This window comes from Parasteatoda tepidariorum, chromosome 7 (assembly GCF_982258835.1).
Source record: "Parasteatoda tepidariorum strain Cologne lab strain chromosome 7, Ptep-v5.0, whole genome shotgun sequence".
Lineage (NCBI taxonomy): Eukaryota > Metazoa > Arthropoda > Arachnida > Araneae > Theridiidae > Parasteatoda > Parasteatoda tepidariorum.
In genome coordinates, this window is record NC_141761.1 from 883549 (window position 1) to 909379 (window position 25831).

Here is a 25831-nt window from a genome sequence, read left to right on the forward strand (position 1 = left end):
TTACACAGGCACTTTCCTATTATGGATGTGCCTTGAGCCTGCATTTATATTTGTCTAAAATACTTTATTTTCATGTTTTCTATCAATTATTGTCGAAAATTGAATTAAAATAAGTTCACAAATAGCTGTTTTATCATAATTAAATGATTTGTTTTTTGTTTTGTTTTTTCTGTTTAGTAGCTGCATCATTGAATTACAATAAAACAGCTAATACTAAACCTATTTGAATGCTATTTTTAACAATACTTATTAGAAAATATAAAATTAAAATAATTTAAATAAATAAAAGTACCCATTCAAAAGCAAGCAAAGAAAGCGACCCTTAAGTGATGTCTTATCATGTGCCCTAGAACAACTTTTATGGGGCATCTTGTATATCATTTTGTATCAGAGATCATTCAAAGATATCAAAGAAAGCTTTTTTTTGTGTTGTGATAAGAGACTTAACTCATCTTTTTTTTGTGTTGTGATAAGAGACTTTATCCTTTACTCATCTTCTTTTTTTTTGAGGTATTTTTTGAGATCAGGATGGGCCGTTATTTTTATGCATCGATCTAAATCTGTAGAGCCATTCCTCCGTAAAGTATCGCTCTCCAAGATTTTGGAATCCAGTTCTTTGTATGAAGGGCCCGATGGTTCTCCGGCAATATCAGGTGCGTCTTTCTAACAAAATGTTTCGTACAGGGTATCTGCGCACCTGGAAAGTCATGGATTTTGCTATGGAACAAAATTTGTCATGATTTTGACAATCTTTTTAAAAAGATCATGGATTTAGGTGACTGAAAAATCGAATTTTTAAAATGGAATTCCCCCCACCCCCAATTTTACAGTCCTCCGATGTTCGGAAGATCTGAATTTGTAACAAAATCCCCACTCATAGTCATATTTTATTAAGATATAAAATGTTTTTATCCTGTTATTTAAAAATTATGGTGTTCTTTCAAAAAATAAAAGAAACATCATTTCGAGTGCGAATTATCTTTTAAACTTCCATAATTTTGGAATTTTTTTATGTACTTATTATATTTTATTTTAATTTTATCAATTTGAAATTCTAGTGTAGGCTTTTTATATTACACTTACTTTTAAGAAGAAATAAAGCAGGTTTACTGCATATATCTGATTGTATTTAGTTATTTGCTTTTTTATTTATTTATTTTTTTTAGCTATTTTATTGCCTCAACTCTTTTTTTACTATGTTTTTTAATTTTAAAATCAATAAATATGAAGATGCAGAATATAACAGTTTAGGCTATACCTATCATTTCAATGAATGTTATAATGCTTTTTTAAATTTATTGTTGTATTTTTGTCGGAGAAAATAGTTTCGGTTAGTCATGAAAAATGCTTGGAATTATTCATGGAAAGTCATGGATTTAAAAATCTAAAATGTAGCAGATACCCTGTTCTTAGCTATTTAAATTATTTACTAAGAAACTTTTAGTAACTATATATTTATATTAAAAAAATTACCTTGAATCAGAATACAAAGTAGATCGGAATGTTTTGTTGTTTTATGCATTTGGAATATTTTGTGGTCCAGAAAAAATATGGTCTTGATTTTATTTATTTTGTAATCAATATGTGCATTATTAAATCATTAATTTTGTTGTACTGTCCATATATTTGAATGAGACATATGTTGTGTGTAGTTGTTCTTTATCTATTTAATTCTTATCCATTTAATTTTTCTTAGTGTCTTTAGCATTTTTGAATGCTTCTACGTTAATTAAATACATGTGTATTCAGTACAGGGCAGGATCTGTGAAGAATTAATTCCTGTTGTGGAGGACTTTAAGAAATACCATAAAGTTGAGAAGATGATTCTAATGGTAGAATTTTCTACGCTGTCATCTTATTTGCACATGCTGTATATAGCTGCTCAAGTGTTGCGATTCATGGGGAAAGATGTCATCCTTTACATGGCGGCTGCTGTCTCAGATTTTTACATTCCACAAAAAGACATGGTATGTAACAAAAATCTTGAATTAATCTTTTTGTGTTATTCCTTTTCTGTAAATCCTTTGCTTAACTTATTCAAAACGTATCGCTTTCTCACACTTTTAAATTCGCATCCTGTCCTCTAATCTATTTTGGGTTCAAGTATGCATTCATTAAAAGTAAGATATTTTCACTTTTGCTTTTTGTGAGAATTGCGCCACCTATTTGATAAACCAATTACAATTAGTAAGTTTTCCCTTATTCCCTAAAATGAAACATTTTGCAGATTTACTTTGCAAGATTTTCCCTAGGTTTTATTGAGGAGCACGTCGATTTCACACCCAATTTGATATCCGTTCTCTGTCTAATAATTAATAAATTTTGTCTATATATATATTTATATATCAGGGTAGCTACCCACCTGGAATTATCAGAGAATTATTTATATTGGAAAAAATCAGGGAAATTTAGATAAAAACCTAGAAAAATCTGGGAATTTTTAATGAAACCTGGAATTTTTTTTTCTTAATTTAAATTATTTTACAGTCCATTATATCCATTTTATTTAGATAGAAATTTATCGTCAAACAGCTGAAATATCATCAACTTAGCAATACTTCATTAAAATTCTCTCCATTATTACCCTGCTAAACTAGAATGCCATATGAAACTTTCTCATGTTGCTAAATGAATGGAGAAATCTTTGATCTCCTTGGAGATTATGGGACTAAGCAGTTTAGGAAAATCAAAAATTGTGATGGAGGTGGAAGAAGGGGTTAGTATATTTGCTTCTGTTCGTAAAAAGAGGGTTTTTCTGTTTTTTATCTTCTAGTCTGTGGGCTGAATTCATTTACTGTTCAAGTTTGTTCCTATGCTTTGGGGATATTTTTTTTTCTTTTAACAAAATTTTTCAGTATTTTTAACTTTATAAAATTCTCCAAAAAATAATTGATTATAATTTAATAATCAATTTTAAGTTGCACTCTTTTTCTGAAAGCTTTTGTACTCCCATCCATTTAATTATTTTTTCTCAGCAAAGCCAATCAATCACTCATTTTCTTGAATCACTAACAGCAAATTTGTTACAATTGTTGCATTGATGCTAATTTTCTGGATTTCATTTTCACCATTTGTAACATATTTGATTTCTAATTTAAAATTCGAATTGTGTATTAATCACAATGTCAGAAGTTCGTAAATATTTTGCTTACATTCCAGAGATGTTATTTCTAAAGCTGTCTCTCCTTTTACCCTAAAAAGCTGGCAAAAACCAAGCAATGCATGGAAAACATGTTAAATGATGAATAACCTTTATGTATATTTATATTATTTATATTTAAAAATTTATTTATATTTGTTCATTAGAAAGAAGGAAAACGAAACTTTGTTTTTTTGCTCTGCATTGTACTGGTACAGGTTTCAAGTTTGGATGACCAAAATTTTAAACTTAATATTAGGTGAACAAGGGATCATTTCCAATGTGAAAATCTGAAGATTTCAAAATAATGAATTGAAATAATAAATTACAGTTTTCAATAAGTTATAGGCTGTTAAATGAAAGGTTACGTCATTTGAAATTTTTAACCGTGATAAGTGAATCTCTTACAAAGTACAGTTTTTTTTAAAAAAAACATTTTATACAAATAATGGAAAAAATAATAATCAAACTGGAATGTAACAAAACAGGTTATCTTGCACAAATGTGTAGAAACATTTCACATTTTGATTTTAAAAAAATTCTCAAAATACACTTTTGATATTTTATGTGCGACACCAAAATACATAATTAATCGTACTGTGTCACTAGGATTTAGCATAATTAAATTATTTTTTCTGTTTGAAGCAAGATTTTGATAGTAATAAATATTTTTATTGTAAATCAATAATTAATTATATTTACGTCTTATCTTTTCATTACAACTATTTTTATTTATTTCCATCTCTTATTCCTCTTTTTCTTTATAAAATTAAATGAAGTAGAAACCATCTAATTATTCCTTTAGGTTAATTTACAATAATGTATTTACAATTCCATTTTTACAATAATTACATATTTACAATAACATCCTCAGTAACCTACTAAAATTTGTTTAACAATGCTGTACTTTAAGTTATTTATATTAAAACTTAAAATTGATCAATGAAGTTTTATTATATTTTCTTAATTTATTTATCTGAGGTAAGCATCTCAGTTTTAATTTTTTTTGTAACAATTTAACTTCATTTAGAACATTTTAAATCAATCATTTTGCTTAGATCCTGAAAAATTTATGTATTTAGAGAAAAATTCAGAACATTCTGTAGTTATTTATTTTTTGCTTATTTATTTTTTATTTATTTATTTGAGTAAAGAAAGAAATACTTTTTAAAAAAAAATAAACCTACTAGCATAGCAAACTACAACAATAACACACTTCCTATTTAGTTTTTAGGTAAATGGGATAAAAATTGTTAGCAGTTATTGGGCCTGTAATTGACAGATGAAACTGGAGAAGTTGTATTAAAAAGTGATTGAAATTTGTTCTAGAATTAATATGAATTTTTTTCTTCATAAATTTGGCGCATCTCTAGTGCTACAATTGGGGACATATACTCTTGTTCACCGCTAGCTATGCCACTAAAAACAAGTAAAAGTTATATTGGTTAATATGGTATGCTTTGAAACATCAAATAGATTAGATTGTAAGAGCTGTACAAAACGATTATTTAATTTTATGCTGGCAATAAATAAAGCTATTAAATTATCATTTTTCCTATGCAATCTTTTTTCCCAGAAGAAACTGTTATAGGCTAATAATATAGTAAAAAATGGTTTGTTTGTTTTTTTCCTTTTAATGTGCTGTGACATTTTTTTCAATCGATTTTTTTTTATTGTGTAAAAAAAATTAGCAACAGCTTTTTTTTTACATGATTCCATTTAAAGAAATATTGGTTAAATATGATTTTTATTTACATTGTTGTTAATATATGTTACACAGTTGAAATTATAATGATTGATTTTTCAACTAACTTTTACAAGATGGAAAATGTTATGAAACACATTGATTCATTCATTCCAGAAGGACATATTAGACAAATTTAAATTTATAGAAGCTATTTAATTGAAAAATAATGTTTATAATATTAAGATTAAAATTAAAATAATTTTCAGTCATTATAATGATTATCATTAACTAAAATTTACATTCATTTGGAAAAATTTATGTCTGACACTGAAGTAAAAACTTTCAAATTGATTATATATCATATTTTACAAGTTAAGAACTGCATATGAATTTCGATTCAAATGTCAGCTTCAAAATTAAGTCAGATTTACATTTAAATTGCAAACAAAGTCACAGAGCTCAATTAAATGAGTAATCGTTTTTTGCTTTCGTGTGATTTACATCGGTCACCCACAATTTAATCCATTTAATTTGAACTTATAATTAGTTTTTATTAAATAAATTGTTTTCCGATTGGTTATGATGTAATAATATTTAACATAAAAATTTCATGATTATAACTTATTTTTTATAAGATAGTTTTTCTAAGAAATTCATGTTAATTTTTTGTGTCTGAGCACATCCCTAATTGATTTAGTGATTAGTTTGTAATATTATCTAATAGTTTTACTCAGTTTAATTTATAAATATTAAGTACTTAAATTCTAATATTGTTTTTAAATAATACAGTAGGATCTGTTTATCTCGAATCTCACAGGAAAGGCAAAAAATTTGAGATGAAGAGGTTTCAAGTTATGCAGGTACTTTAAAAAATTTAATTTAATTAAGAAATTCAATTAAAAGTGCTTTGATTACTTTTTGCAGAAAAATACAGGCATTTCTGTCAATTAATTACACCACATATATCTATTTACGTTTAAAAAAGTACTTAGCATACCTTTAACACTTAAAATAATGTTTTTAAAGATTTTTGACTTCTAACCTTCTTTGTTTGTTATGCTGTTTGGGTATTTGTGCTCGATTATTGGAAATTCGAGGTTTTGAAAGAAAAAATTTTGAGCTATAGAGGTTTTTGAGATAAACAGGTTTAACTGTACTAAGTACTATTAATATATTTTAAAAGTTTTGATTAGTAAATATCAAAAAAAATCTGATTTAAATAAAAAGAATAAATTTTTATTTTTTTTTTAAAAAAAAATTCATGATTTTTTTTCAAAACCTAGTGGATTTGTGATGTTAAATAGCGATTATGTGATTTTAATCCTGCCAATCCTTCATTTTTTGTATTTTATTTTGTAGTCCATCCACAAAATCTGTTCAGATGAAGGTCTCAACCTAAGTTTAAGAGTGGTTCCAAAAATGTTGCAACCTTTAGTACGCTACTGGATTCCAGATGCTTTTGTCATTTCCTTCAAGGTATATTCCTTTTTTGTTCACAGCACATTCTCCTCTCAGCCAAAATAATCCATGCTTAGGTTGCAACAGGTGTTTAACTTTTACTGTCTGCTGCTCACAATAATTATTGTTTCTTAATATAAAAGTTTTTTTTCTTCACTTAAGATATAAATGCTAAAAAGCTTTATTCTCACATCCAAACATTTCTATTAAGATCTCATAGTGAACATAATTAATTTTTCTTTAACACATTTTGAATTTAGAGCAGGGGTTGCCAAACTTCTTTGATCATCGACCCCTACCTAATTTTTCGAATTCTCCATCGACCCCCATAAAAGTAATTTTCTGTTAATTAAAATAAAACTCTATTAGATACTGTGTTTGTACATTTATTTTATGATTTTGAACATTTATTAAATTAATAGTACATAGTGTAACAATAGTTTTATGAGAAATATATTAATGTTGAAATATAAATACCTTAATATTTATGAAATAATAAGTAATTATAAGTAAGTAGAAATAATAAGTAAAGTAACTACGGATTTATTGCTTCTTAATCAATGACATGGGTGTGTCTGGTGTTTTTTTTTTTTTCCTGCAAGGTTCGTTATATTGGGTTCAAAATTGGTCAATTTTAATCTTAAATCCCCTCGAAACTCCACATTTAATTTATTTCTGTTCTTAGTTAAGATTGAATTTACATGACTGAAACCGGCTTCAACCAGCTTGGAAATGCTATCATAAATGGCTGAGCTATTTCCTAAAGTCTTACATATTTTTGCATTATATTTATATTTGTCCAAAATTTGCTTATTGTTAAATTTTTAAAAAGCGTCTTTGCTTCAAATCTCCATAATAATTCAGCAAGCTCATCTTGCAGGTTGATGTCCTCGTTTTCAATTTGAGCAGAAAATGGCACAATAATCCAATCAGGGATGTCAATGTTTTCCAAATCAACAAAACGCAGTTTAAAATCGTCGCTCAATTTTTGAAGATTACCTGTATATAGTTCCAAGTCTTCTTCTTTTATTTCTAATTGTCACATATCTGAAAAATACTGATAATTCTTCGACCAATCGACCCTTCCGATTCGGATCGACCCCCGCTTATGGTAAATAGACCCCTGGGGGTCTAAATAGGCCACTTTGGCGACCTCTGATTTAGAGGTATGTTGTTATAACATGGTGCTTAGCGTTTTTAAAAAGTGCTTAAGGGTACTTATTTTCAATTTTCGTTATTTAAAAGCTCTTAAAGGTGTTTTTTTCATTGAGTATTTTTAAAAAGTACTTAATTTTCCCTTTTCGAAAATGATTTTTTTTCTCTTTACCATGTCGATTTTTACCACATATAATGCAAAAGCGTACTTTTCACATTGTTCTATTCAGCATTTTTGCAATTAATTTGATCACAATTTATTTCGTCGTACCGGAGGTCTATTATGTATGAAAGTACCAATCATTTTACATGTTTGATGAAATACTTAGTTCGCATGTTCGTCGATTGAGCTGGGTTCGGTGAGATTCTTGCACTCGCAACTCAGCTGCATTTTGCAAGATATTCTCAATTTCAGACTTCATTTTTCACCCTCTGATATCGAACCGAAAAATCTCTTGATCATTTTATAATAGCTAATATAATCAGGAGAAAGAGTTCTTTGTCAGAAACTAGCTATTTTATCATGATCATGTAAAGTCTTTAAAAATTATTTTGTATTTTGTTGATGTATATAGTACTTAAAAATATTTTTGTGCGCTTTAAAAGTACTTAAAAGGTGCTTATTTTTTGTTATAAAATTTGGCTACACACCCTGTTTAACAAATATGGTTCTGTGTGTCAAATCAACATGTTGCACATAACTTGTTGCAATGACAATTTCGTGTGGTTTTGATGAAATACGTTTCATTTCCTGAATGAGGCTATATCTGTTATAGCTTTCGTCTATATCTTGCAATCTATTCTATAATGAAAACATCTCCAATGATCATTTAAAAAAAATTTGCTCTTTTAAGGGTAAGAACAAAACCAGGCCCAAAACACTCTTTTGGAATGGTCTTACGCGAGACAAATTTGTTAAACTATTATCCACCAAATAGTTTTCTTTTCCTGCTGAAATTTTTGAAAGATTTGTCTTTTCATCGGAATTATATTGTTTATGAATAGAATAATGAAAAATAATTTCATTATTCAGTTAATATTGTTTATAGCATTTTTAAAAAGTACTTAAAGGTGCTTATTTTCGATTTTCATTTTTTAAAAGCCCTTATAGGTATTTTTTTCCATGGGTGTTTTTAAAAACTGCTTAATTTTCCCTTTTCTGAAATGGGATATTTTTCTTTACCATGTTGGTTTTTGCCACAAATTAAGCAAAAAGATATTGTCCTATTCAACGTTTTCACTTTTAATTCAACCCCAATCTATTTCGGCGTACCATCGGTCTGTAGTGTATGAAAGCGCGATTTATTTGACATGTTTGAGGAAATGCTTGCAGGTCCGCAGTTGGGTATACTTAGCTGGATTCAGTGGTAAGGATTTTTAACTCTTATGTGCAACCCTGCTGCATTTTGCAAGAGATGTTCAATTTCAAACTTCATTTTCTGCCGTCTGTAATAGAATCGAAAAATGATTACAGGGACTAACTAAACAATGTCAAATTTTTTTTCTCTGTTAGCGATAGAAAATTTCATTACTCTTGTTAATTTCATCATTGGTGACGCACCATCATCTTCGTCACTGGAAAGCAAATAAAATCGGATAAAACCATCAATTGTCAAAAACTTGCCAACACTGTCCAATTAGGATATTTTTTCAAAGTGCTTACAAATATTTTTTGAGTGCTTGGAAAAGTGCTTAAAAGGTGCTTATCTTTTGTTGAAAAATTTGGCTACGCACCCTGCTAAAGAAACAACTCTTATAATGAACATTAGATTAATTTAGAAACTGAGGAGAATCAAAAACTGTACCGTTACCCCTTTGGCTGTGATCTCAAAATTTAAATTTAGTAACGGTTACCCAGGTTATTTAGTAGACAAATATCTAATGAATTACAGAAAACTTTCAACATTTAAAACTCATTTTTATTGCACCTCTAAATCTTCAAAAACATAATTTCACACATTTCCAAATGCCAACATGGGAATAAACATTTATACATTAATTAAAACAAAAATGCAACCTTAAAACACTCAAACATAACCTTCAATTTCTACAGTTCAAAAAAGAAATTTTTAAAATAAAAACTGCATTTAACATTACTAAAAACACAGACTTGGTTTATGATATCTACAAATCACCCTTAAATACTGATTGTTCTCCTACACAAAAAAAAACCATAACAGTTCTGAATTTACGGTAAATGATTCCTCGAAAATGTTAACGAAATAAAATTTAAAGTTTTATAAGTACCCTACGGAATTTACTGCTTTCACTCTGGAACCGCCCACCGGAAAGGTAGATGAACTCATGGACAAACTCCTCGGCTAGGATCTCGAAATTTCTCCAGCTATTCTAATTTCAAGCGCCTTAGGCATGTAGAAGGGGGACACCGGACGTCCAGCATAGATTCCTTCGGACTTGGCCCATCGTCTCAAAGATATCGGCTTTTGGCTAATCCCGGTAGTCCTTCCCGCTAGAGACTTCAGTTTAGCTTTCCCTAAGGTTACGATCCACCATCTCCGAGATACTGTCACGAACCACTCCTTCAGCGGACAAACTCCGTATCCCCAGGATACTGCTCAGATTACTTGCTTACTACTGGTACTGCAACTGCTACTAGCCACATTCATCGCTTCTCTTTTATCCTCCCGTCAACAAGGCGAAAGAATCTAGACTGACCTGTTTACCACGTCCAGAGTCATCCCGCATCCGGCGGACGTCAGAACCAAAAAAAAGATCCCTGAGAAAAACCGTCATGAATCCACTAATACCCTATACAAGTTATAATACCATCTTCAATAAATATTAATAAATTTAGTTACATAGATTTTACCCAAAAAATCCCTTTTTAAAAGACTAATTCAAAATTTCTAAAGAAAATATCATTATGATTGAATTTAAACTTTACCGTAGTGGTGCCATCTACAGACAAATAATCTATCTTTAAAAGTATTACAAAAAAAAAACTTATAATAAATTTCAATTTATTACAATACCATCGCCTCACCGAAAAAAAATTAAAATACTTTTAATTTTTTTGAAACACTATAGCACTATGTTAAAATGACCTGGAACACTATCAAGAAATCAAGAAAACTAAATTATTGGTTTCACATAAAAAATTCCGTTTTTTCCTTTTCTCTAAGCTGTTCATAAATAATTCCTACTTAAAGTTCAAAATCTCTAAAAGCACCACGCGGCTTTAAACCTACTTTTAGATCTTTATCACTAAAATCAAATCTGACCCTAACAATGTGCACCTTGCAAGGAAACAGAAAAGAGGAATCAAATATGCGCCAAAGTAGTTTAAACTACACTTAACTTTAAAAAACATTATAACTCAGATTTACACTTAGCAATACCTTTTCCAGCGGCCCATAGGGGGTCAGGAAAAGATTGTACAGCAACGTTATCAATCTTCAGCTTTCAAATTTTAAACATCTAAAGATTCATAATCTGCATTTTCAAAATAACATTAAAAAAAAATGCAGATTATGAATCTTTAGATGTTTAAAATTTAATAATAGCAGAGTAGAATAAAAAAATAAATAGTTCATATTTTTCCTTTAAATTACGGACACAAAATTTTTTTATCGCAAAACAATACCTTTATGACTTTTATTAATTTAATGCTGATGACGACAAAAAAAATAAATAAATGTGTAAAAAATGCATACTACCATGTAATTTTTAGCCAATAAAAATGCTCTGACAACAATGGAAAACTGTTTTAGACCATTTGGGTTTTACATTGCATCGAGATTTCCTTATTATCTGTTTTACATTTCTCATAACAAGTTTATTTTTGTGCTTATTCTGTTCTGTTAATTGTTAATGGAACTTGAACCTAATATTTTTTTAAAATTGTTTTATCATATTAACTTTTAACATATTTTGAAAGTTTTAGATTTTTATTTTTCTTGTTCTTTAAATGTGAATTCATCTTAAATTTGCCGAAATGCATTTTATCATCTTAAAAAGTCTACTAAAAAAGGGTTCCTACTACTAATTACTAATAAAAAATGTAACAATTTTGATCTATAATAAAAGTGTATTTGATTCTTATTTATTTTCTGTTTCTTTCTTAGTTAGAGACTGACTCGACGATTCTTCTAAAAAAAGCTAGGAAAGCCCTAGAAAGATATGGGCACAAGGTAAGTTATTTAATGTTTGCAGAAGTTGTAAGTTCTTTAATTTGTTGCAGTTCTGTTTTTAACAAAAACATTGAATTATTTCTGGAAGAGTACCTATCTTAGACAAACAGTAGGAATGTGTATGTTTGAATATTCTTAGCTAAGTTTCTCCCAGAGTGAAATAAATCCAAAAAGATTTATCAATTATTAAATTTATTTGTAATTGCAATCTAGTTTAAATAAAAGTAGTCATTTTCAAGCTATTTTTATATATAATTTTCAATCAAAACTTGAAAAACAATGATTTGAAAGAAAAAAATGAATTTTTTTAAGGAATTAGAAGAACTGTCATATTTTACTTAAATGAATACAGTGCAATCTAATTTTATAATAAAATAAAGTACTATTATAATAGCATGATCAAAAAAAATTCTTTAATTCTAATGAAATAAAAAAACACACATATTGAATTCAAAACTACAAATGGCAATTCAAATACTGTTAAGTATTATGAGTGCCGACTCAAATAACATAATTATAAAGATTTTTAAAATTTCTGTATAGAACTAGTACAGAGGAAAGACGCATATCCGGAATCAGTGGGACTTCTTGAAGTCCGGATATTAGATTTTTCTGTATAATAGACCCCAAAGTTAACAAAGCTTAAAACGATCTAGTAAACTATCTGAATCTAAGAAGCAAAAAATAAGTAAACATTATTTTTCGGGCAATATTGTTTTAGTATTAGAATGATATCTAATCAATCAAAAATAAAATATTCAGAAAAAATAATTATTACTTAGAATATTGAAAACAAAAAAAAAATTTGGCAGTTATGAAAGTATTAATTGCTCTCTCTGCCATTTTGAACTAGAACGATTCAAGCAAGAAGGGGAAATTCTCGTCATTCGTTAAGGTGGATGTGGAGGAGAGAAATTCATTTCCTTCTTATTTGTCATTCAAGTTGAGGGTGGGGAAGTGATAAATTCTTATTTTCTCTCCCATCATTGGCTATCAATCAAGCATAAAGGCATGGCATGCTGATTGGGTTCTCTTTATTTTTTCTTGCATGACTGTAAGTGACTCTCCCTCCATGTAAACATTTGCTGCATTTACCCTTTATCACAGTATTTCTTCCTTCCCTAACACTCGAATAAAAAGGTTACAGGAAATGCTGCATTGGAAAGAAAGGGGAGGGGGACTCAGTTGTCCTCTTTTGAAAATAAATCTCCACCCTTTCCTGCATTCCAGAGGATCACTAACTGTCACTCCATGGTCTTGATAGATCTTTTCTCCCTTTTCTGTTCATTTATGGGTTCAATGCATAAATCACTAGAAGCTGTAAAAGGAAAAAACATGTCAAAAGTTTTTCGTTTTTTTTTTTAAGAGAGGGGAAGATGAAGAGATGTTTATTTATTTTGATTGTTACAAAGTGTCTGAGAAATCGACCCTTCCAGAAAAGGGACATCACACTGTAACAGTCTCGGAAGTGACCACTCTCTGTTCCATAGTATAAAATTGTTGTCAATGGAAGTCCTTCTTAGGGGTTTCCTCCTTTCACTTCAAAATGTGCATGATTTTTCGCAAACGGTTTTGATATTTCTTTGGTGCGGAAGTGCCACTCGTGTTGACATCGTGAAAACCCGATAGATGAATTAAATTTAGAGTCAATAAAAATGATCTCTACTGATATAATTGTATGTAAAGAAAATAAACAATTATAAACAAATAAAGAATAAACAAAAAATAAACAATTATATTTTATGCTTAATTTTTTATTATAAAAAGGAATTAGTTTTAAAAAGGGTGAAGAGTTTTGTTTGTTTGAGATGTTTAGTTTTTTCTAAAAGTAACTTGATTTTTCTAATTTTATGTTTCATCTCTAAAAATAAATCGTTGATAGCATCGTCTTTAGTTCCCTCTGACTGCAACATGAGACATTAGATCTCTATCAGAAATTGTCAAAAAAAAACTCTCTTAATAAGAACCTCGTGTAAATATTTTGAATATGTTTAATCTACTTATTTGTTTTGTTTAGTTGGGATATTTTTTCATGTTTCCTTAGTTGGATTTTTCCACATTTGGTGCAGAGGTGCGCTGAAGTGAGGTTTTGATTGTCTCTCCTTCAGGGTTTCTTGAACATATATTCTATAGAAAAAATTCCATGCCTACTAAAAGTGGTCATAAATAGAGGTGGTTTTTCCTGTATATATGTGTGACAGTGTATATGTTTGTTTGTGTGAGTGTGTGTATATATATATATATAACATAATAAATAAATACAAGAAGGACAAAAAGAAAACATGTAAAAAATTACAGAACAATGAAAAAAGGGGAAAAATCCAGAAAATAAAAGATATAATCTTTTCATTTGCTCATGCGATTATATCCACAAAGGGGATAGCTTTCTAATATTGTATCAATATACCCAAAGCAAAATATAATACAATATCAATAAAAAACCATTTCTTAAATCGAAGTTAATTTTCTAAAATTATTAATTGTCAACTTCTTTAATTTATCCAGTATAATATTACCTTGCACACATCCATTTTTTGGGCCCATCCTTGGTAACTACCAAATCAAACGCACTTCAGTAAGAATGCACTATAAAACAAAACTCCTCTATTTACGCTTTTACCTCAATTTGTGCTTCTGTTTTCACATTTTGTAATCTGGCAATCGTGTTTCGAAAATATTTAAAATCATTCTTGAAAAATTCCTCATTCATGTAAGTTCATTTGAATTCCTTCAGAGATTTTATTTTATGTTTTGTTCTGGTTTTTTCTTTACATTTTATTTTCTGTTTTTATGTGATATTTTGACTTCATGTGTTCTATTCTATTTGTTTCAAAATAATTTTTTGAGTGCTCCTCACACTCTTGTATTGATATATTTTGCTTTGGCTATAGTGATACAATATTAGGATAAGCACTCTTTTTGCGAATATAATCATGTGAGCTGATGAAAACATTGTATCTTTTATTTTCTGGATTTTTATTAATTCCCCCCCCCCTTTTTTTGGGGGGATTTTTTTCCTTCCTATTTCATTGCTCTGTAATTTTTTCCATGTTTTTTCTACATTTTGAACTCAAATATATCTATCTATCTATATAAAGTGGAGAACAATTTATCCAGAAAACGGAAAGAATTTTGCTTGGTTTTCCCGCTATTTTGAAGTATAGCGATAATGAAAAAAAGGGTGAATTTGACTCATCCTTGAAGTTGGAGGGAAAGGGGTGAATTCTTCTCCTTTGCCCAGAGAAACTTCAATTCTTCCCCTGACTTTGAAGATCATTAGATCAAGAGGAGCAGGGAAGGGACAAATGTTTTACTTTCTGAATGTTTGTTTTGTACAAATGTTTTATCAATGAATGTCCCAGTTAAGGAACTTGAAACTTCTGGCTAAGAGTATTGACATGTGAGATTTATTTTAAATCAACTTTAGTCATAAATTTTTTGTTATCCTTTATTTATTATGATGGATTGTTTTATTATTTCATATTATTTATTATGAACAAAACGTTTTTTAATCACTAGTTATATTCATCTATTTGACATCGGTTAACAAAACAATATATGGGTGATTCTCACGAAACATGACATTCGGACCAAAAAATTTCTTCAAATTTAAAGTCTTCAAAATAATCGAAAATTTTTTTTGTATACTTCTTTAGCTACACTTATTAATGTCTTATAGACAGCAGTGTAGTTTATTGACTTTTGCTCAAGAAAAAAAAATAATAAAATGGAAATTCACCAAATCTTGAATGCCAGGAAAATGACATATTACCTTAGAAGTTTAAGAAGCAGTCATTTTAAGTTAATAGTAAGTAACTCAACTTAAGCCTTTATGTTAGATGGGCCATAAATAGCTTAAATTAATTCTTTTTATCCACTGTAGAAGGAAACAAAAAAAAATTTGTTGCTCATCTGTGCAGAATAAAATGGTGTATAATAATCAATCATTAGATAAATAAATAACTTTGATTACATCCAAGCATATTACAATCATGCATAAACTTGGTATTAGGTTAATATTTGCTTTCCCCCTTTTTAGTATTAGCAGTTAAAAAGAATTTCTGGTAACATTTCAATGTCCTGGCATTCATAAGCCAGGATAATTACAAATTCGCCATTTTATAGCATATAACTTTACCTTAATTTAATATTTTGGCCGAAGATGTTTATAATCTGCAGAAAACAGCAGTATTTCTTAAAATAACTCAGATAAATCTATGTAGTTTTTGTTATTAATAATTTCAAGAAGCCAGGAAAATGACAGCATAAAAACCTACTCACCTTGAGAAAATTTTTGAAATAGATTTTGAGCCAGAAAATTAGTTCTTTATTCATGCAACAAGACATGTTCATATAGGAGGGTATCTAATCAATCTATTAACATAAGATATTGATTCCTGGCGCTATCTATTTTGGTTATAAATCACTAAATAAAAGTAGCCAGGAAAATGACAGATTTTCATGGGACAAACAAATTATTGACGGAAAAATTATTTTAAACGAAGTTTTAGTAAACAATACCCTCTGCGTATATTCTAGAAATGCTTACATAGGATAAGATAAAAAAAATTATATTTTGAAAAATGTATGGGAGGTTTTGAGGCTAGTTATTATTGGAAATATTGTTTGGGACATGCCAGGAAAATGACATTTTGCTATTCAATTTAATTTTTTAAGTATACAAAACAGTCAATGCTAGTGCAGAGTCATTTTAAAATGCTAACAGCAATGCTATTTATAAATTTTTTTAAGAAAAATGTTCTTTTAGTATTATAGTATTAGATCTTGGAGCAAGGGGCAATGAATGTCATGTTTCGTGAGAATCACCCATATGTATATTTTTTTTAATGAATTCTGATTTTTTTAGAAATGCGGTATCATTAGGAAGTTTTTCTTGATGTGGAATCACATTTGCTTTCGTTAAAAATGGTCTTTTTAATTAAAAATAAAATAAAAGGAGAAGATTGTTTATTAATTTAAGCTTCTTTTTTTAATTTGATTATGTCTTTTTGATTTTTTAATTCTGTTGATCTTATAATATTCTGCCTTGTTCCAGGTTTTAATATTTATGTCAGTGCCTTTTTTAAATATCGTTTACGTTCGATAATTTTCAAGTGTTGTTTTTATTTAGATTAATAAGTTTTCCTTTTATCGCCCCCCCCCTGTATAATTAGGCATGAAACATATTGCGATTTTTAATTATTGATTTTGTTTTATATTAGTTCATTTGAGGATTTTAATTATTATCAAAAAATAAATATGTGAATTTTGCACTTTTTAAGCATGTTTTTCTTGTCTTAACTTGCAAAAGTTTTTATCATTTTAAATGATATTTTACTACCATTTTTTTTTTAAATTTGGGATATCTTTTCGTTTTTTTTTTCTTATTTTAAAATGTGTTTCACTTTTTCCTTGAATTTTGGGTTTGATAAAATGTTGATTAAGGGCACTTTTGGCCGATCCAGAAAACCGGGAAATTCAGACATCTGGGATAGCAATGGTCCTGGTTAATAGGTTCTCTACTGTATGTATATATATGTTAGAAAGTTGTAGATGTGAAAAAACTTTACTTTCTGGTATGCTAATTTTAATTTGTTTAAATTTAAGCTATTCTTATGATACTTCTAAACTTTTGCATTTGTCTTCTTTAGTTTCTTCCATTTTGTCCAGCTTCTTCTTGTTTATATTATTTTAGTCTAGTGTCCTTCCAGACAAAATGCCAACCCCAATTCTTAAAATGTGTAAAATTTCACAACATTGAACTATTTTTTGTGCAGGTTGTTCTGTAATAGGAGCACTTATATTATTGTTTTAAAATCCTTATCAATAATAAAAAAATACATAGAGTAAGAAGTGTGGTTTATTGAAGAATGCAAGCCTAAAACTCCAGGAAATTTCTTTTTTTAACCCTGGGTGGACGCACGGAGGTACCCCATATAAGTTCTGATTCTTAAAAAAACTGGACGCCTGCTTATGAGTTTTCCATTCTTATTTGCCTTTTTGTGAATAATTAGAACAGTTATCTGGCACTCTCTTAATAGAGATTTCATCAGTTATTGGGGGGGTCAAAGAAGGACCCATCTTTCAGTTTTTCCACAAATTATGTTATTTCTTGTGGCTGCTGAGTTCAGTGCGTTATTTTTTCTTTCAAATTAAAGTGATTTTTACTTGTTTGCAATGTTCATGGAAGTTTTGCTGCAATAAGTCCAAGAACTGCCTCGCTATCTAACAAAAAATTTACTAATTGTGTTATGAATATCCTCTGCTGTATATCATTAATGGGTGACTGCAAACATGCAGATAATCCGTGTTTAAATTGTGAACTACAAGTTCAAATGTTAAGCATTTTTTGCCTGAAATTGTGGCTTAACTACCACTATAAATATTAAATACCAATTCACTAGTATATAAGACATGTTAACTTGATTCTATCATGAGGTACCTTTTGATAGATGAAGGTTGACATAATCGATTTATAATTCCCCTCAAAATCACCAAAACAAAAAATTAAAAAACTTCCTCAAAAGGAAATTTTTGCTAGAGAAACTACTGGAACTAACAATTTGTGCCTCATTTCTTTTTTTATTCTAGGCAGGTTGTGTGTGAGAAAATAATGTCATGTACATTCATCAAAACAATATTCAGTATTATATTCTAACTACCAGAAAAGATATTCGTTGTTTTATTTAATTTTATAGCAAATAATTAAGCAATAGATATTCCATATCTAAGACTCAAAAGTCCATTAAAAATTGTAATATTTTTTTTAGCAGCTTGTAATTTCATTTGAGGTCATTCCATAACCCCCCTTTACGTTTGTTCCGGTGACATTCATTCCCTCAGGCTAAATAGAACTAGTATTTTACCTTTTTCATTAAAGTTCCCATGATCCAAAACAAAAATTGATTTCAAAAATAAAGTAACTTTTCATCCCTTCTGTAACTTTGCATAACGAGAAAATGTTTCTTCATTGGGAGGGGAAAAAATCAAACATTTTTTTTCTTCTTTGTCTAGCAATTACAAAATGTCGAAAGTAAAGTTGTCTTCAAGAAAGCAATTGAGGCGCATAATAGTCTGAACAGAAAACATGCATGTAAAGGGGACAAACACAATATGTATTCTTCTTTTTCAAATGCACTACAGGTCATCTCTTCCTCTAATGATTGACCTCTTAATGTCTTGCAAAGGTGATCTTTTTGACAGGATTTGCCTGATAAGATGTTTGTATTTTTCATAGACTATATATTTGTTTTTTATAGACTATCATTTTCTCTTATTGGGCCAAATAATTTTTCTTTCAAATATCCTCTCTTCATCTGTTTATGCAGGGTTGCCACAGGCAACTAAAATGCGACTATTTGCAACTGTTTTCGACCTGAGGTAACTATGGCAACTTTTTTTTGCCTGAAAAGTCTAAAAAAGCAGCTATTTTCAAGAAAAGGAGACTATTGGGAGACTTTTCTGTGCTTCTAGCCATGTTTTTTTTTTACCATAAATTGGGTTGACAACCTGTGGCCCGCTGTAGCTTCTGAACATAATGATTTTTTTTTCTTAAAAAAATGAAAAAATTTTGATTCGCAAATTTGAGTCATCACTTTTTAATGAGCTCAATTTGCACAGATTCCAATGTGAATCTATTTTGTTTCTCAATAGCCTTTTCAACAGTTATTGCTACGAAATTCCGCATGATTTTACAGAACCCTATTTTTAATGCAATATTATGATGCGTGAATTTAACTGAATTTTAGTAATAACTTTTCAGTATATATTTGCTAAATCAATTTTTGATAAAAGGGAAAATTTTTTAGAAAGAGTATGTTTGTTTTTTTAACAAAAAATTTTTTTTCTGAATTAATTCTAGTTTTTGAAAGTATTTAATTTTCTGCAAATATACTAATTTTTTTATCTAAAAATTTAGTGCTAGAACACTTAATTAACACACACTAACACTTAATTTTTAAAAAAATTTAGCGCTAGAACACTAACTTTATTTAAAAATTATCATATTAACCATCAACTTGACTAAATGGATCATGGTATATTACAATGAAGTCATTTAATAAAATGTTAGTCATATTTTTTAAAACTTTTTGTTCTTATTTAGTCATTATTATATAAATTTTTGTTCTTATTATATTATTTTTTTCTGTGGCAACCCTGTTTATGTTAGCATTCTCAACCATACACTTGAAATTTAATGCATATTTTCAATAAATCTTTTTAAATGCTGTTACAAGCATATTAGTAATGTTATTTTAATTTTTTGCAGTTGGTCATTGCTAATGAGTTAAAGACTAGAAAACAGCGAGTAGTGTTTGTCACCAAAGAAGAAACAAAACAAATAGCTCTGAGTGATGAGGACATGAATGCGGGAAAAGACATAGAGGAAATCATAGTGGCTGAAATTTTGAAAAACTATTCTTCATTTATACAATTATGATGTTTTTTTCAGTTGTTATTTTCATGCACAAACACGGTTTGTAAATTAACAATAAATTTATTTTAATACATATTTTTGGGTTTTTCTTTAACAAGATTGAATTTCTGCTCCTACTTAAGATGGAATTGAAGGGCAAAAGGGTGTGCGGGTCATAAAATGGCTAAGAAATTTGGGAGAGTTGATTCAGGCTTTTCAATGTGTTCTTGTTTGGCTGCTCATCTCACTTTACATTCTCAAAATACCAGTAAAAAGAGTGCATCTTGACATTACACAGGTCTTGCAGAAAGATTTTTCTTTTGAAAAGAAAATTTTCTTTTATTTACTACAGAAATTTACACGTAATATTTGAATCATTCATTCAGATATAATACTTTTTGGTGAGCTTAATTTACGTCCATAGTATCTTAAATCGATTGCATTTTCGGCTGTTACTGCTATTGATTTTCATTTTAAATATATTTCAAGCAATATGGAAAATTCGAATCGTGCATTTGAGTATTTACTTTTTAAGGCAATAATTCTATTGAATTTTCGGCAGTTATTGCTATTGGTTTCTCCGTAGTTTCTGAATCCGATATCTTTTATTCGATATTATTTATTATAGCAACCTCTAGTCTCGAAACGAAACACGCATTTAAGGAAACCAATTCGCTTGATTTCGTAGTCGCTCTTTTTTTGGGGCAATTGCTACTACGGATTTCATGATTTTTAGTAATTTTTTTTTTTTTAATGATTATAGATGAAGGTTGACAAGGACGATAAAAACTCGCCCCACATGGGTGACCCGGACAGGATGTGAACACGCCAGCCTTCCAAGGCCGGATTTACGTATAAGGGGCCCCGAGATGACAAGGGTCCCCAGATCCTACTTTCCCCCCTCTTTTTTTAAAGTTTTATTCGCAGCTGGGGCCCTCAGAAGCGCAAAATGCATTTTCTTTTTTACATTGTCCGACATAATAAATATAAATAAATGACCAAATAAAACAAAAAACTTCGTTGTTATTAGTAGGGAACATATCATCTTTCAAGCAATTTGAGCATTAACAAATTACTAATAAATAAACAATTTTTTAGTTTAAAAGGTAAAAAAGTTTTTTTTTACCCCATCATTCGATCATCAGACTATTTAATATCCGTTTCTAAAGATCAGAATTCCCTTTTATTTTACTTTAAAAATGTACAAATGATATATTTAATGCTTTCGTGTGATATGCAGCAGTTTTAAATAGCACTTTAAAATATCTGAAAAAGGACAGAAATTGTCAGTTAAAAAAAAAATTAACTAATACTTTTGAATAAGAATTTAAATAACTACACACGTTTGTTTTGCTATCTCATTCTATATAACATTATTTAGAGTAGACAGTTGCGTGGGGGTGTGGTGATGAAGTAATAAAAGAGGCAATAACAAAAAAGCAAATTTCATTTCAGTTAAAATCCTCAATATTATATTTTTAAACTCCTCGAAAATGTAGTAATAGAGGTATACAAATTAGCTGTCGCAAACAAATTAATATTAAGTAAGAACGAAACATAAATGATACCGAAATATGCTGAATCACAAATGAGACCGGGATGAAAGACATCGAAACCTATTTGATTGTAATAGTATAACTAGAAGGTGTTTCTAAAATTCTGAAATCTATCAGGCTTTAATTTTTTTTTCTGTCACAAACTTTATCTGTAATTAAAAATAATAAATTCGTTAGATTTCAATATTCGTTCTGTTTTTTTGTTGATTAAATGTTAAACATTAACAGATACTTGTCTTTTAAAACATTTCATTCTATAATAAGATAATTATTCTACAATTGTAATTATCTAAAACTAATTGCTAATTGATAGCTGATACTGATACTTTAAACAGAGCTGATACTTTAAACCCGTATGACATTTATTCTCTCTGATATTTAATAGACCCTTTAAAAAATCCTTAAAAATATAAGCCAAAAATTTACATAAATAATTACAATTTTTTTTCTTGCACTAAAATTTAACAAATATACTTAAAATAATTAAAAAGAAAGCAAAAATAATGAAGAAATATTTTCAATATAAACATCAATTAAATAATATCAGCTTACGAAATGTTCTTTTTATTTTTACAAACAGTATTAATATAACGGCCCTCACCTGCTCGAGGGGCAGCTGGATTGGGTTCAGAATTACAAGGCTACGGAGTTGAATAAGTAGTCGTAAACTCGAATTTGGGTCCTCTGTGCAATGACTCTTATAAAATAAACTATTAAATTTGGCCGGGACAGCCTGGTTGATAGGGCAATGACCTCTTGTTCGTGAGAATGGGAGTTTGAATCCAGCCGGCAGAAGAATACCCGTGTGTAAAATGGTGACTGGTGCATGTTAAATATGTCGGGGTCACAAAGTCCTCATAACAAATAAATACCTCTGGGTACTAATCTAGCAGTTCCCTTGTCTTCTGGATTGGGTTCAGAATTACAAGGCTACGGAGATGAATATTAGTTGTCGTAAACTCGAAATTGGGTCAGCTGTGCAATGACTCTTATAAAATAAACTAATAAATTTGGCCGGGACAGCCTGGTTGATAGGGCAATGAACTCTTGTTCGTGAGAATGGAAGTTTGAATCCAGCAGGTAGAAGAATACCCGTGTATAAAATAGTGACTGGTGCATGTTAAAACTGTCAGGATCACAAAGTCCTCCAAGTTCTCATGAAAAATAAATACTTCTGGGTGCTAATCTAGCAGTTCCTTTGTCTTCTGGATTGGGTTCAAAATTACTAGGCTACGGAGTTGAATATTAGTAGTCGTAAACTCGAAATTGGGTCGGCTGTGCAATGACTGTTATAAAATAAACTAATAAATTTGGCCGGGATAGCCAGGTTCATAGGGCGTTGGACTCGTGTTCGTGAGAATGGGAGTTTGAATCCAGCCGGCAGAAGAATACCCATGTATAAAATGGTGACTGGTGCATGTTAAATCTGTCGGGGTCACAAAGTCCTCATAACAAATAAATACCTCTGGGTACTAATCTAGCAGTTGCCTTGTCTTCTGGATTGGGTTCAGAATTACAAGGCTACGGAGTTGAATATTAGTAGCCGTAAACTCGAATTTGGGTCCGCTGTGCAATGACTCTTATAAAATAAACTAATAAATTTGGCCGGAACAGCCTGGTTGATAGGGCAATGAACTCTTGTTCGTGAGAATGGGAGTTTGAATCCAGCCAGCAGAAGAATACCCATGTATAAAATAGTGACTGGTGCATGTTAAATCTGTCGGGTCACGAAGTCCTCCAAGTTCTCATAACAAATAAATACCTCTGGGTGCTAATCTAGCAGTTCCCTTGTCTTCTGGATTGGGTTCAAAATTACTAGGCTACGGAGTTGAATATTAGTAGTCGTAAACTCGAAATTGGGTCGGCTGTCCAATGACTGTTATAAAAAAGACTAATAAATTTGGCCGGGATAGCCAGGTAGATAGGGCGTTGGACTCGTGTTCGTGAGAAGGGGAGTTTGAATCCAGCCGGCAGAAGAATACCCGTGTATAAAATAGTGACTGGTGCATGTTTTATCTGTCGGGGTCACAAAGTCCTCCAAGTTCTCATAACAAATAAATACCTCTGGGTACTAATCTAGCAGTTCCCTTGTCTTCTGGATTGGGTTCAGAATTACAAGGCTGCGGAGTTGAATATTAGGAGCCGTAAACTCGAAATTGGGTCCGCTGTGCAATGACTCTTATAAAATAAACTAATAAATTTGGCCGGGACAGCCTGGTTGATAGGGCAATGAACTCTTGTTCATGAGAATGGGAGTTTGAATCCAGCCGGCAGAAGAATACCCGTGTATAAAATAGTGACTGGTGCATGTTAAAACTGTCAGGGTCACAAAGTCCTCCAAGTTCTCATTATAAAAAAAAATACATCTGGGTACTAATCTAGCAGTTCCCCTGTCTTCTGGATAGCGTTCAGAATTACAAGGCTACGGAGTTGAATATTAGGAGCCGTAAACTCGAAATTGGGTCCGCTGTGCAATGACTCTTATAAAATAAACTAATAAATTTGGCCGGGACAGCCTGGTTGATAGGGCAATGAACTCTTGTTCATGAGAATGGGAGTTTGAATCCAGCCGGTAGAAGAATACCCGTGTATAAAATAGTGACTGGTGCATGTTAAAACTGTCAGGGTCACAAAGTCCTCCAAGTTCTAATTTAAAAAAAAAATACATCTGGGTACTAATCTAGCAGTTCCCCTGTCTTCTGGATAGTGTTCAGAATTACAAGGCTACGGAGTTGAATATTAGGAGCCGTAAACTCGAAATTGGGTCCGCTGTGCAATGACTCTTATAAAATAAACTAATAAATTTGGCCGGGACAGCCTGGTTGATAGGGCAATGAACTCTTGTTCATGAGAATGGGAGTTTGAATCCAGCCGGCAGAAGAATACCCGTGTATAAAATAGTGACTGGTGCATGTTAAAACTGTCAGGGTCACAAAGTCCTCCAAGTTGTCATTTAAAAAAAAAATACATCTGGGTACTAATCTAGCAGTTCCCCTGTCTTCTGGATAGTGTTCAAAATTACAAGGCTACGGAGTTGAATATTAGGAGCCGTAAACTCGAAATTGGGTCCGCTGTGCAATGACTCTTATAAAATAAACTAATAAATTTGGCCGGGACAGCCTGGTTGATAGGGCAATGAACTCTTGTTCATGAGAATGGGAGTTTGAATCCAGCCGGCAGAAGAATACCCGTGTATAAAATAGTGACTGGTGCATGTTAAAACTGTCAGGGTCACAAAGTCCTCCAAGTTCTCATTAAAAAAAAAAAATACATCTGGGTACTAATCTAGCAGTTCCCCTGTCTTCTGGATAGTGTTCAGAATTACAAGGCTACGGAGTTGAATATTAGGAGCCGTAAACTCGAAATTGGGTCCGCTGTGCAATGACTCTTATAAAATAAACTAATAAATTTGGCCGGGACAGCCTGGTTGATAGGGCAATGAACTCTTGTTCATGAGAATGGGAGTTTGAATCCAGCCGGCAGAAGAATACCCGTGTATAAAATAGTGACTGGTGCATGTTAAAACTGTCAGGGTCACAAAGTCCTCCAAGTTCTCATTAAAAAAAAAAATACATCTGGGTACTAATCTAGCAGTTCCCCTGTCTTCTGGATAGTGTTCAGAATTACAAGGCTACGGAGTTGAATATTAGGAGCCGTAAACTCGAAATTGGGTCCGCTGTGCAATGACTCTTATAAAATAAACTAATAAATTTGGCCGGGACAGCCTGGTTGATAGGGCAATGAACTCTTGTTCATGAGAATGGGTGTTTGAATCCAGCCGGCAGAAGAATACCCGTGTATAAAATAGTGACTGGTGCATGTTAAAACTGTCAGGGTCACAAAGTCCTCCAAGTTCTCATTTAAAAAAAAATACATCTGGGTACTAATCTAGCAGTTCCCCTGTCTTCTGGATAGTGTTCAGAATTACAAGGCTACGGAGTTGAATATTAGGAGCCGTAAACTCGAAATTGGGTCCGCTGTGCAATGACTCTTATAAAATAAACTAATAAATTTGGCCGGGACAGCCTGGTTGATAGGGCAATGAACTCTTGTTCATGAGAATGGGAGTTTGAATCCAGCCGGCAGAAGAATACCCGTGTATAAAATAGTGACTGGTGCATGTTAAAACTGTCAGGGTCACAAAGTCCTCCAAGTTCTCATTTAAAAAAAAAATACATCTGGGTACTAATCTAGCAGTTCCCCTGTCTTCTGGATAGTGTTCAGAATTACAAGGCTACGGAGTTGAATATTAGGAGCCGTAAACTCGAA

General features: G+C 30.6%; 1 protein-coding gene across 2 annotated transcripts in view; it reads left to right on the plus strand.

The window, feature by feature from the left end:
* The window catches only part of Ppcs (phosphopantothenoylcysteine synthetase), a 30603-nt gene extending 10501 nt beyond the window's left edge, over positions 1-20102 (plus strand). For both annotated transcript variants that reach the window (XM_043054178.3, XM_087166996.1), the window contains exons 4-8: positions 511-653; positions 1750-1967; positions 6186-6302; positions 11525-11590; positions 19860-20102. In XM_043054178.3, the coding sequence (XP_042910112.3) occupies positions 511-653; positions 1750-1967; positions 6186-6302; positions 11525-11590; positions 19860-20030 (715 nt within the window). In that variant the 3' untranslated portion in view covers positions 20031-20102. The remainder of the gene's footprint in view (positions 1-510; positions 654-1749; positions 1968-6185; positions 6303-11524; positions 11591-19859) is intronic.
* Positions 20103-25831: the final 5729 nt, after the last annotated feature.